Source organism: Panthera pardus, unplaced genomic scaffold, assembly GCF_024362965.1.
Source record: "Panthera pardus isolate Hobbes unplaced genomic scaffold, ASM2436296v1 HiC_scaffold_13, whole genome shotgun sequence".
Classification (NCBI taxonomy): domain Eukaryota; kingdom Metazoa; phylum Chordata; class Mammalia; order Carnivora; family Felidae; genus Panthera; species Panthera pardus.
Genome location: NW_026526688.1, coordinates 113,606,104 through 113,619,129, shown reverse-complemented (window position 1 = coordinate 113,619,129; position 13,026 = coordinate 113,606,104). Strand labels below are relative to the sequence as shown.

At 40.5% G+C, this 13,026-nt stretch overlaps 1 protein-coding gene across 1 annotated transcript in view; it reads right to left on the bottom strand.

Annotated features, from left to right (window-relative positions):
* The window catches only part of COL25A1 (collagen type XXV alpha 1 chain), a 472,824-nt gene extending 460,313 nt beyond the window's left edge, over nt 1-12,511 (bottom strand). The window contains exons 1-2 of the mRNA XM_019417196.2: nt 11,495-12,511; nt 10,337-10,406 (exon numbers count right to left, since the gene is read on the bottom strand). Coding sequence (XP_019272741.1) covers nt 10,337-10,406; nt 11,495-11,782 — 358 coding nt within the window. The 5' untranslated portion in view covers nt 11,783-12,511. The remainder of the gene's footprint in view (nt 1-10,336; nt 10,407-11,494) is intronic.
* Nucleotides 12,512-13,026: the final 515 nt, after the last annotated feature.

Sequence of the window (13,026 nt, the reverse complement as noted above, 5' to 3'; positions counted from 1 at the left end):
TAGTTGCTGTGCCTTTCTATTATCTGTCCAATAAGACAATTGAGTAAGGTGTTGTACTTGGCCAAACTACCGTCCATGAGTCACTACTCAAAACGGTCAACAGCATTGCTGATGACAGTGGACATTCATTTCCACCGGAGGTAGAATATTGTCTGTCAAACTGCAGTACTTGTTACACTATGATTGCAGCCGGATTTACACTTCCTCTGTAAAATGCACTGTACATATCACTCCCTATTGGCTAAAATATTGTTAATTCCTCAAGTTTTCCCTTTTAGCATTTAAACATAAATGCCCAATTCATATATTCTCATTGTACTGTAAGTTTAAATTTAATACATAAACATCATCAGCTTAACACACAAAAATCAAGTAAAAAAGTCTCAAAGATCCCAGAGACATCTTTAATAACAACTCTCTCACAATATATTACTTGAGGGATACTTATTTTTCATATACTACTTAAACTAAGTATTAACCATTAGTTTAAAAACTACTGCATTAGGGACACCTGGGGGCTCAATCTGTTGAGCGTCTGTCGTCAGCTTCGGATCTCATGGCTTGTGAGGTAGAGCCCTGCATCAGGCTCTCTGCTGTCAGCACAAAGCCCACTTCAGATCCTCTGTCCCCCTCTCTCTGCCCTCCCCTGATCACTCTCTTTCTCTCAAAAATAAAAAAGACGCTTTTTAAAAAATCAACTGCTTTACATATATATATATTTTAAAAGGCAATGGACTGTTGTAACTTTGTGATAAGGCCCAATATAATACCTAGAATTAAAGAATAAGTAAAAATACAAGGAAAGAAATTTGAAAAACACAGAAAACTTATGAATAAGCAAGAATAATATGCTGACATGAAGGCTTAAAATATGAGTAACTTTAAGAAAAAGCATGAGGTGGGATATTGATTTTCTGATAAACAGGATCATACTCAGTTACACAGTGCATCTTCCCAGCTTTCCTGTGCTACCACCGTTATTATACCTTCTTTGCTGGGCCAGTACAACCCAGTAAAGAGACAATATGACATTAATAGTTGTTTCTGGATTCTATTCATTTCTTAATAAATAATTTTGCCTCTATCATTCTTAGTAATATTTCTAATTACAAAATTTTGGAGGCAGTTTCTGTGTTAACAAGTATATAGTATCGCTAGACGTGGGAGATGATATCACACTGGACATTGGACTTCCAGTGATCTTCTAATAGGTCCTCTAATAGATCCTCTATGGAGTCCTAAGGTCCTATGGAGATACCTCAGGGGCCAGCATGGGGGAGGTGTAGCTAACATTACATCCAATTTCATTTAGTACATTTCCTCATAAGATGGAAAAGTTCAGGGGCACCTGGGTGGCTCAGTCGGTTAAGCATCCAACTTCAGCTCAGGTCATGATCTCACGGGTTGTGAGTTCGAGCCCCACGTTGGGCTCTGTGCTGATAGCTCAGAGCCTGGAGCCTGCTTTCAGTTCTGTGTCTCCCTCTTTCTGTGCCCCTCCCCTGATCGCACTCTGTCTCTGTCTCTCAAAAATAATAATAATAATAAATAAATAAAAAAGATTGAACAGTTCAGCTTCTTTAAGAAATATTGGAAAGCCCCTGAACTACTTGATCTCCAAGATTTGTATTAGCTTTAATATATTATGGCCCACAAAGTCCTCAGGGAAAATGTTAAAAAGTCCTGGGGATAAGAATATTAGTGTATATAAAGAGATAAACCTCAATAAAAGTCCTCAACCAGGTCAAGTTGACAGATATCCATTATAATCATTATGAACATTTATAAAGAATCTTCTGTAGAGAATTCTACAATAAGCCCTAGAGATACACAGATACAAACCAGAACCCCAACCATGAAGCTCATAAATGACATTGGTAGAAGTGCACTCCCAACACACTCCCTCAGGAAGTAGGATACAATTATACCATGAGACCACTTAGCAGTTAGGGTCAGGATCTGCCCACAAGAGTCAGCTGATCCTTAACCCACTGCACTCATATGACCGCCCCCAATCAAATTGGTATCCATCCTCAGAAAGGCAGTTATTTAAGAAGCTTATTTCCTTTCTAACTTTATCTTCTCGGACCTTGAGCCTTAATTCTTTCAAGTAAAAAAAAAAAAAATGACTTTTAGTATTCCAAAGTTCACTTACCCCTAGATTTTGCCAGTATTTCTAGCACGACTTTAAAGTCAAAAGGTTGGTGCTTTGTGGATGTTTTACCTTATGGTCATATCATGTACATCTAAAAAATACCAGCTGGATTCTAGAGCCCCTGAGACACAAATTGGAGTTTCATAATTCCTAGAAGGGTTACACAAACAACTTACCTTTGATAGCTGCCGGAACTGACCTAAGATCCTGGAATGCTGGGAAAGAACTGTATCAGTTTTCCAGGCATATTTAATTCTAGCATCTTAAGGATCAAAAATAAGAACACAACTCTGGTCCTGTAACAGACTTGAAGGAGGGATTCCTAAGAGATTTTGTTCTCCCATTCACTGCTACAAGGGCCAAAGAGGATGCTGGAGATAGAGCTATAATGGAGAATTCCTCTGACTCTCTCTACCTTGTAAGAACTCTAAAACACTAGACTTACTAAAAATGAAGACAAAGCGGTATGATTCCAAGAGATTATGGGATGTGGGTGGCTTTTCCCTCCTCCCCTTTTACTCCTCTTACATGTGACCTCTTTGATAAAGAAAGAAAAAATAGACTCTACCCCTGCGACTACTTCCAGTTAGATATATTCTGACTCTCAAATGTACCATAATGTGCAAACTAGAGCTGGCTACAATTCGTCCCATTTACTCAGCCACTTAGCCTAAATGTGAAAATTGTACTTAAATATGTGCTGACCACATTTCAAATAGAAGAATAAAAACTTTGTGTACATAACCCAGAAGCCTAGAATTTCTAAAATCTAAAATTTTTTTAGCCAAAGGAACAGACACAGTTTGGGGCATTCCTGGAAATCAGACTAAGCAATCAGGCTAAAGAACACAATAAAGAACCCATTTCAACTATCATGTGGTAACTGAAGTTAAAACGGACACGACAGATGAAATGATGTCAAAATCGTGATCGTGATTTCAAACAATTCTTGATTCTGAGAAATTACAAAGGATGAGCACAAAATCCCCAGTTGATAAATTCAATTATATTTAGTTCATGTATTCTAGCTATTAGAATACTGGCTTCAAGTTCCTAACTGTGAATTGATCTACTAAATAACTAATAATGACTAATACAAATGTGAAATTTATTAAATTGTTTTAAATAATTGTTTTAAATTGTTTTAAATTAAATTGTTTTAAAAGCTCATAGGACATTCTAGTCTTCAAATATAGGTGGAAGAAATTACTTGCTTCCCCCCATTAATCTCTTCCATTGCGAACAGAAGTCAAGAAATCAGCTAGGAATTGAACTGGGAAGAGGCTGACCGAAGTCCCACTATTCAGCTCAGTTCCTCCTCCTTGTGGTCACAGAGGGAAGGTGTCTGCCATCTGGTGGCATTTCTTTAAGGAATCCTATACCTAAGAGACTCACAGAGTAGTCATTTGAAAGAATATATGATACCGGTGAAAAGTGGTCGATTTTAATTTGTGAGTAATTCCATATCCTTCTGCTTCCCAGTCTTCTGCATCCCTCCTTCTTAAAGGTCAGTTTTAAAATATTTTTTAACTGCAAGAGTGCTGAACACATCCCAAATGAAACAATAACTATACATAGCTAAGCATTCAATATGCAGGTATACCATAGTCATTGTTAACACACATTGGGAAAAAAAGTATTAAATATCATGAGTGGATATTCACGGCATGGATCTTCACCCATACTGGCAAGCCACGGAGGGTGGGGATGCTTCTGTGTTGAGCAGTCACATATTGGCTACAGCCTGTAGCCCAGACTAACCCATGCATTGTTTTCACATTCTCAGCTTCCATCAAATCACCAAGTAATGTTTATAAAGTGGTAGGATGGAATAAAAACACTTTTTCATAATAGGTTTTGGATGGTTTCCACTCAAGATAACAAAGATTGATGTCATTTTGATGAGTGTCTAGTGTGGTTCCCCCTGAAGCAGGAAATGGCCCCCCTGGACTGTAAAACAGTCCTCGTTCTGGCATGTTTCCCCACCACCAGCTCTCCATTTACCTAATTTCATCTAGAGAGGATGCCTTCCTTCTCCATTCCTAGAGCTAATTTTGACATTCAAATAGTGGTTTTGTAAACGTCATGTAGTTGATTTTGCACAGTTAGAAACCAATCATAAGCGCAAGAGGTTATTATGGCCCTGCAAGGCTACTTGTATCTGTACGTTTATCAAGTGAGCCAGAAAGAATTAACCCCTATGCAGAACGGATACCCTTTTCTTAAATAATTCCCAGTTCATAGAAAAACAGAATTACCCAGGTAAGAAAGAGAAAAGAAGACTTGAAGAAATAACTTCTTAATAATTTTTAGACAAGAAACGCAGAAGAGAAGCTAAGAAACAAGAACACTGCTTCAAGAGGCAATTTGTCCCTGGTCCTTTGGGTGACAGGGCATTTTGCCAGCTGTCATTACTGGACCAACTAAGTGTTACACCCAAACTGCTGTGCTCATTAGGACTGAAACCATGTAACACGAATGCTTTGAGGTGCTTGGGTGTCACATTGTATTGTCTGGCCTTAGGAAAGGAGAGGAAAGCCTGCTATTCTCATTTAAATAACATTTATAGCATTTTAATTTGCTTTCTTTCTGCAAACCATTTCTGACTGTTCTTTACCTTACATAATTGAAAATCTACACATATTATGCCCTTACTCAATGCACTCCATCCATTCATTGTGCAGCGGGTTAGGAAAAACGTACAGCATAAGTGAAAAACCATGTTGGTAGGAAATACACGCCTTATATGATAAAGTAAATTTATGTTAGCAAGGTAATATAAAGGTCTTCCCATATGATGGAAAAGGGTGCACAACCTTAAAGCTACAGTAACATGTATTTCTACCAAAAATTGAGAAGATATCACAAAGCCTATCACCAGAGGCTGTATTACTCACATACATGAATCAGAGGTACTTTTATTTGCCTACATTTATTCTTTTTTTTTTTTTTTTTTTGTATACAGTAATTTTCATAGACTTGCAGGGTGTATAGGAACATTGAAAGTTATATAGTATATCTTTATTATCTCCAGCTAAACTCTCCAAGCTGATGAGTAGCTGCACTCCATTTCATCATTATCAATGAATGTAGAGGAGACAAGTGCAAGGACACTGTTTAGTACCACCAGACAGGAAGTTTGGACTCTTATCCAGCCCAAATCTCACTGTGTTCAGGAGAAATGTAGAAGAATAAATCACCATCCGATTTATCACAAACCTTATATATTAAAGCCGCTTTTTTGTTTCAGTTGGGTATCAATATAGGTAAATCAGGTATCAATATACATTTATCTGACCATAAATTCTTGGAATGCCAAAGCCAGGTGAGGTTATGCAAAGCAGCTTTTTATACATTGCTAGCACTTTTATTTGTAATCAAAACACAGATTTTCTCATATTATGATTTCTCCTACTGTGCATTTCTCTACCCTCCACCCCCAGAGAAAAGAACAATAAAGTCCTAGTATTTACAATATGAAAGAAATTGTGGTCATGTACTCCAAAGCACACAGTTCTTTTTCGAGGTCGCACTTGTCATGACTAAATTTATGCGATTTTTACATTTTATTTATTTTTGTGAGACAGACAGAGAGACACAGAGCACAAGCAGGGGACGGGCAGAGAGAGAGGGAGATACAGAATCTGAAGCAGGCTCCAGGCTCCGAGCCGTCAGCACAGAGCCCCATGCAGGGCTGGAACCCACGAACGGTGAGATCATGACCCAAGCCGAAGTCAGTTGCTTAACCGACTGAGTCACCCAGGTGCCCCAAATTTATGCTATTTTTAAATAAATGTCTGTCATTCTCATTGAAATGTAAGCTCCATGAGGGCAGATACCAAGTTTGCCTTGTTCATCAGCATATTCCCAGTAGCTAGCATGATATTTGGCACACAGCAGGCTCTTTAAACCTAGAGAAGCAACAAATGCCCTTCAAAATCATTCTAGTCCAATACTCCTTATTTTAAGGATATGAAAATAGAGCCTATAAAAGTCATTCTTTTGGGAAATGACTTGTCCAAGATTGTACAACATGTTAATAACAAAGCCAGGATTATAACTCTGGATTCTTTATTGCCCATTCACATTCTCTATCCATTACAGCTTAGAGGTTCTTGTAACTAATATCCTGGGAAAACAACACTACTGATGAGTAGGGTACAGAAACATTTCTGATCTAAATATTTTTTGGTTGGCTGTCTGGCTCCCAGTGTTCTTTACCAGTTGGAACACAGAAACCCTCCTATAAATATGCCTGGTTTATACACACTTGATGCAGGGCTCCAAGAACAAAACCCAAAACAGGATTCTACAGCCATAGCAAACAGCCAATTTATTCACTCCTATGAGGGTCAAGTTTTACCGAAGCCAAGCCACGGGATGTCAGCTGAACGTCTATGGTTCAGCTACTACTAAAGCAAATATTGTGCTAAGCAGAGCTTCAATTTGCATGGCTTTTTCATTTTATTATGGGGTTTCTTTAAAGCAAATATTCAAAAACTAGAATTTCTCCAAGCACATGAAAAAAGTAAATGTAAATTTTCGGGAAGCAACAAAGGTGACTTAAAATTAGATTATGGTGATGGTTGCCCAACTCTATAAATTTATTTAACTTTTTTTAATTCATACACTTAAAATGGGTAAGTATTATAAATTATGCTTCAATAAAACTGTTAAAAAATAAGTGTAAAAATGAGGGGCGCCTGGGTGGCTCAGTCGGTTACGTGTCTGACTTCAGCTCAGGTCACGATCTCACAATTCCTGAGTTTGAGCCCCGAGTCAGGATCTGTGCTGACAGTGCGGAGTCTGGAGCCCTCTTCGAGTTCTGTCTCTCCCTTCTCTGCCCCTCCTCTAGCCCTGCTCACACACTCCCTCCCTCCCTCTCTCTCTCTCTCTGTCTCAAAAATAAATAAACATTTAAAAAAAATAAGTGTGAAAATGAGTCAGACAGTTAAAGCACTTCTTTTAGAAAACATGTGTTATCAAAACTGTAAAGACATATCCTCATACTCTTTTAATCCCAAATTCTAACCACTTCAATCATGGTTTACCTACAAGGTCAAAAGTTTTTCCTTCAAATTTGGTAAAAACAATTTATTAGACTAATATAAATATCTATAAAGAACCAATCTCCATTGATATAGTACTAAGAGATACTGACTCATTTTGATTATCTGCATGAATGATCTGCAGATATATTTGCTTAACTAACCACAGTATTCTAATCCAAAGCCTGCCATTAACTAGCCTTTGGGTTTTGGACAAGTTATATACATCTCCAGGGCTAAGTTTTCCCACCTATATCATGCGTCCCCATGGACCAGGTTAGAGTTAAGTAGTGCATAATATATTAAAAAGAATAATAACTATTATCTAATGAATAACCACTAAAATGCCACACTTTATGCAAATTATCAACTTCTGAGGAAGATAGTTAGTATATGACACTTTTTTGTGGATGAGGAACCTGGAATATAGAGAAGGTCCCACAGTTACTTAGTAGTAGACCCAGGATTCCAGTCCTGTCCAGCCCAAAACCTATATTCCTTTTCTATTGTTTATTAGACTTTGTGCTTTTGATTTTGTCAGATGTGGGCATGAATCGTGACCCTGCCTTTACTATGCTAAGTCAGTCACCTTCTCTGTGTCCAGTTTCTTCATCTGTAAATATGAGATTAGTAGCACTTAACTCCCAAGGTTGTTGGGAAGATTAAATAAGAGTGCTTCCCCTACAATTACAAACCATTCAATAATAGTCTTTCCCATCCCTTTTCCACAAAAGTTCTTTCCTGTGTTAAAAAAAAAACAAAAAATTTATAAATTCTACGACTTCCTTGTAGCCTACCTGGATAAACTTCACTGGGACTGAGTTCTATCAAAAGCAATTAAAGCGAACACAAACAACAGGGCATTGGCCCTTTGCTATCAGTCCTTGGCTCTGTGACGGAAACTGTCAACAAGAGTGTCAACTTCAAGGGGTGGGCATGTGTCCACAGGAACTGAGCTGAGGTCACAGACTTGTCTCACTCTGCCCTACAAACAGATGTCTGGGTGACAACTCTTAGTCACCGCAAACCAGGGTTAAAGCCAAACCAGGTGGGAAGCTCCATATCTCCTTTCTAATCCTCCGGGCCAGGCCATTCATTCCCTAAGACAATACCTCACTAGCCATAATTCAAAATAACTTGTTTCCTCCCAGGATACTATGTTCAAAATAATGCCTTTATTTTGATGATGTCTGATTATTCCGCAAACTAAAAAAATACTATAGCATTTCTATAATAGTGATTTGTCAGCAAGAAACATGTTTGATTCTGTGTCTTAGATTGTACACCTTCAAATGTCTACCTCTTCATTACATCTGGTGAAAACTGATGTAATGTGGAGCTCTAGTGGTGGCAAGAAAGTAAAGCAGCCATTAGTGAGAACCAACAAAAGGCCAAGGAAGTCACCAATTCATCATTTATTTGTGTGTTCTTAGGGTAAAATCACCATTTATTATGAAGTTAATATGTTAAGAAGAAAACGTTTCAAAACGATGTTCCAAGATAATATAAGGCGCCCTCTAAATGTAATGACTTTCCTCCAGATTACAAATTAGACCTCAATAACTAACTTGCATCAAACATCAAGAAGCAGATTTAACTACAAAAAACAACTCAGTGCTGCGGTTGTCGCTTTTCTAAATTTTACCAAGTTCACTAAGAATCCTATTAATTAAACAGGTTTGTTTTTCACACAGCTAACAAGAATACTACATACAGAAAATGCAGAGTCTAAGTGGTATGATCAGTGAAGTCCTGTACCAACTGTCTTGGGAATTTAAATAATCCCTACAGGCTGATGAGGTTGTTGGAAGTTAATTCCTGCACTAGAAAAGTGCCTTCCTTGAATTTCTGACTTCTGAGGTCTTTCCCAACTGAAAAAAACCAAGAATGAAATCTCCAATGTCAAACATTAACTCTTTGTTTTCTTGTTATCTAATGTGTATATCTTCTCAATTGAAACAAACAAACAAACCAGCTGGGTTATGGTCAACAATGCAGCAGAACATAAATGGTAAAATTTTCATGATGTACAACCAGGAGCTAACATTTGAAACTTCTAACCATGGTGCCCGGTTTAGTTGTGTCAAAACACGCTCTCGTGAGAAAAAAAAAAATCCAGAATATGAAAAAACACAGGAACTAGCCTTTCTGAATATCAGTATCATCTAAAGTATCATGTTCCTGAAAATTAAAGAAAAGGTAACAGACTCATTTTTCTATAGTGATGATGAAAAAAAAGAAAACGCTTGTAAATGCATTAACAACATTTATCTGAAATAAAAATCTCAAAACTTATGGGAGCTTTTCATGGCTTATATCAGCTGAATCCGCTAGAGGTTTTCCAGTAGACAAATTCCAATGCCTCCCAAACTGTTAGACCCATAGATGACTGACTACCAAGCCTCAGAGATCTGTGAATGAAGATTTAATGATTACATAGGAGTTTCTATTCACTGATGTCTCTCTTCTCCATCCTTCTATTAATATGCTGTCATTAAAACAGTTCCCTAAAGCTACACAGAAAAATGAAAAGACAGAACAGCCTTTTCTGAGAAGTCATCAAGAATGCAATAGTTCATAATAAGAAGCTCAAGATAAAGAATTTTATTTTCTTTCAGTCGTCATCATTAGCTGTAGGATAGGAGAGAGAACCTTTTTGATAGAAAAGAATAAAAGCAGGTGAGGAGGTTAGGGTAATTTACTAACATAACCGTATGTCAAAGGGAACAAATGGAGATCTGTACTAATGCAGTATGAGCCACCAGGGAATTCAGAATCTAACATGTTCTGCAGTCCTTTTCACCACAGACATTAAAACTGAATAAAAAGGAAGAATATTTTTCAAATCTGTGAATCTAAAAACTTAGTCTTTGTATGCCATCTTGCTTGTATTTTTCTTGGTGATTATCTTTATCTCCTTTGTTTTCCCCTAACAGGCCTTGGTATGCTGCTTAAAATAATATTTGGGGCTTTATTTGCCATTCTTTTGACTGAGACATGTTGATTTTATTAAAGTAAGTTGGGCCTGCATTCTTTCTTTACTATTATTACAGGTAGACTTGACAGATACAGGACTTTTGTTTTAAAAATACTCTGCTATGGAGGAAACCTTGTTAAAAAATAAGTTCCATTTTACCTGCTGGGCAGTTGCACTCTGAAGGTGCTTCTCTTGCGATTCTTATTTTAGCCATATGTTCATAGGATCTCTGTAGGAAAAGAAGAGGTATTGTCATCAGTAGCATTGTAGAGAAACAGATTCTTTAGGAACTCTCTGGCCATATGCTTGATTTACCAGCATTTGATAGCCTGCATAACTAACATTTACATATGTACTTGGACTTTAGTCAAAAGGTAACAGTACCCAAGCCCTAAAAAAAGAAATGACTTCTGACACCGTGTCAAGACTGCTGGACTTGTACAACATCTTTCTCCATTCTTCAATTACCACCACCCTCCACTTTCTCCCTCAGCTCAAGCACATGCAGTCAATGCCAAAACCTGGCTTTACCATGCTGGAGTTTTAGGTAACCTATGGGTTTTGAAACACCCAATATTGTGTACATGAAGGTCAACTGTTTATCACGCCATGCTGCAACTACTGCCACACAGCCTCTCTGTCGTTAGAGCAAGTTCCAGAAAACCCCCTAACTCTAGTGTAATGCCACCCCTGGTTTGATAAACGTAACCTAGATTCCTTCCAACTCGCAACTGCAATGGCGCTGCATGCATAAACACCCCTGCCACTGCATCCTTTATAAAAAAAAATAAGCTACATTTTTTTTCTTTTCAAACATTAAATATGAAAACATCTAACGTGTGAAATGATCAATTTAAAATCACATATAGGTTTATTTCATTTTTAAGAGTGATTACCATTTGTGTATTAATAACACCTATGGCACGAACCTTCTTATAATATATGAAGGACCTAACAGATGTTAGCTTTGCAAGGAATATTCTCCAAAAATTGGAGAAGATTAGTATGTCACTCTAGAAAACTAAAAAGAGATAAAATGCCACGCTGCCTTTCTGGCCACCCTTCCCTCTTTCAGTCCTCCATATACGTTTAGCATGCAAACATTAAGAGTGAGGGAAGATGATAGAGACAGAGAGTGTGATACCAAAGGATGTGCATATACAAATAATAGGCTACAGTGAGCATAAATGGTCGCCTAGCATATGCACACCCAGCCACACCAAGTATGCATACAGTAAGGGTACAGGCTGATCGTGTACACAGAATCACGCCTGTGCAAGACATTATCCACGTGCAAAATACCCCAGCCTTTCACACCTGAGCCAGAAGTTGCTCCACTTTCTCTTGCACCACTGCTTTGAGCTGATCCAGGCGATCAGGGAGCAGATGGATGGAAGGGTCCCCTTTTGCGGATTCGAGAGCAGCGATCCTCGCCTGGAGGTCGTTGGTTTTCACCCCAAGGTACAGACAAGACATCAGGGCCACCACTGAGAGAAGGGCCGCCAGGGAAGTGCACGGCGGCACGGTCCAGGCACAACGCTGCCTCGGGTCCTCGGAGCCTGGCTCCCGGCCCCCACCTTTCCCCGCATGCTTCTTCACCAGCATCGTGGAGGGATCAGCTGCCTCGGCTTCGCCTCCCACTCTCTACCACTTCCAAGAATCTTGAAAGGAAAGAAAAAGGACGATTCCTCCAAAAGTTCAGTCTGGGTGGCTGCACAACTAGTTGGCGGAGATCGAGTCGGGGCACGGAGATGGAGCTCCGCTTTCCTCAGCGCCGAGACCAGCGGTCGTGGACCATCCTCTCCGCTCTCTTCTCTCCCCCCAGCTGGGAGTGAAAAGCACCCTCAGTCTGGGGACTGGTGGCAAAAAAGGTTAAAACCGGAATGAAACCCACCCGGATGGCCCTCCTAGCCCCTCAGAGGACGAACACCTCAGAAAGGGTCCTCGACAGCGCCCGCCCAGGCTCCAAGGGGACTGCGCGAGAGGCACAGCGAGGGGCCGCCGCTCGCCCTCGCCACCGAGCACCCGACCTGTTGCGTCTCTGTTAGTTTGCCTTATTTCTGCCTATTCAGTGTTTTTCCGCACGCCGACCTGTTTCCTACCTACATTCAGTTCCAGGCAGAAAGGCTGAGAGAAACCGCGAGAGCGCAGCGCAAAAGGGGTGGCTAAGGGGGAAAGGAGACAGGAAAACGAAATAACCCAAGGAGCAAATTCGAGGGGCGAGGCTGAAGTCGCGGCTGCACGAAGTATCTCCGCAGCCTCGCGGGTGCGAGCCTTATATACCCTTCGGGATGCTCGTATGTGAGTGTGTGCGTGTGTGCGCGCGCGCTCCGAGCACGACGTCCCTCCCCCGACCCCCTCCCGGCGCCCGGCCTCCAGCCCCGGGCTCCCGCAGCATTGCGCCCCCTTCCAAAGCCCGGGCAGAAGCCCGCCTCATTAGCATAATGTATTCACCTTCGCCCAGCCGGCGGGCTCCGCCGGAGACCCTCCAAGGGGGCGGAGAGCTCGGAGGGAGCTGAGCGGGAGGTCTGTATTAGCATAACACATGCAAATAGCGGAAGCGGCCACCGTGATTGGAGGGGAGCCTGGCGACCCCTCCCCCTCCACGGAGTAACTTCAGCGTCCCCTAAGGCCGCATCTCCCGCCTGGGCCAGGGGCCGGAGCGGGGTCTACGTGGGGAAGGCGGCAACTTTGGCTTATCCTGACTCGGCCCAGCGCCCCGTCTTTATCCCTGTTAAATAAGGAGAAATGGCCTCCAGGAGGGAAGAAGTGAAGCAGAAAGCTCTAGCTCTCCATCCAGATCCTCGCTCAAAAGCAGTGGCCGGAGCTATTGCGAGTTCGCTCCTGTG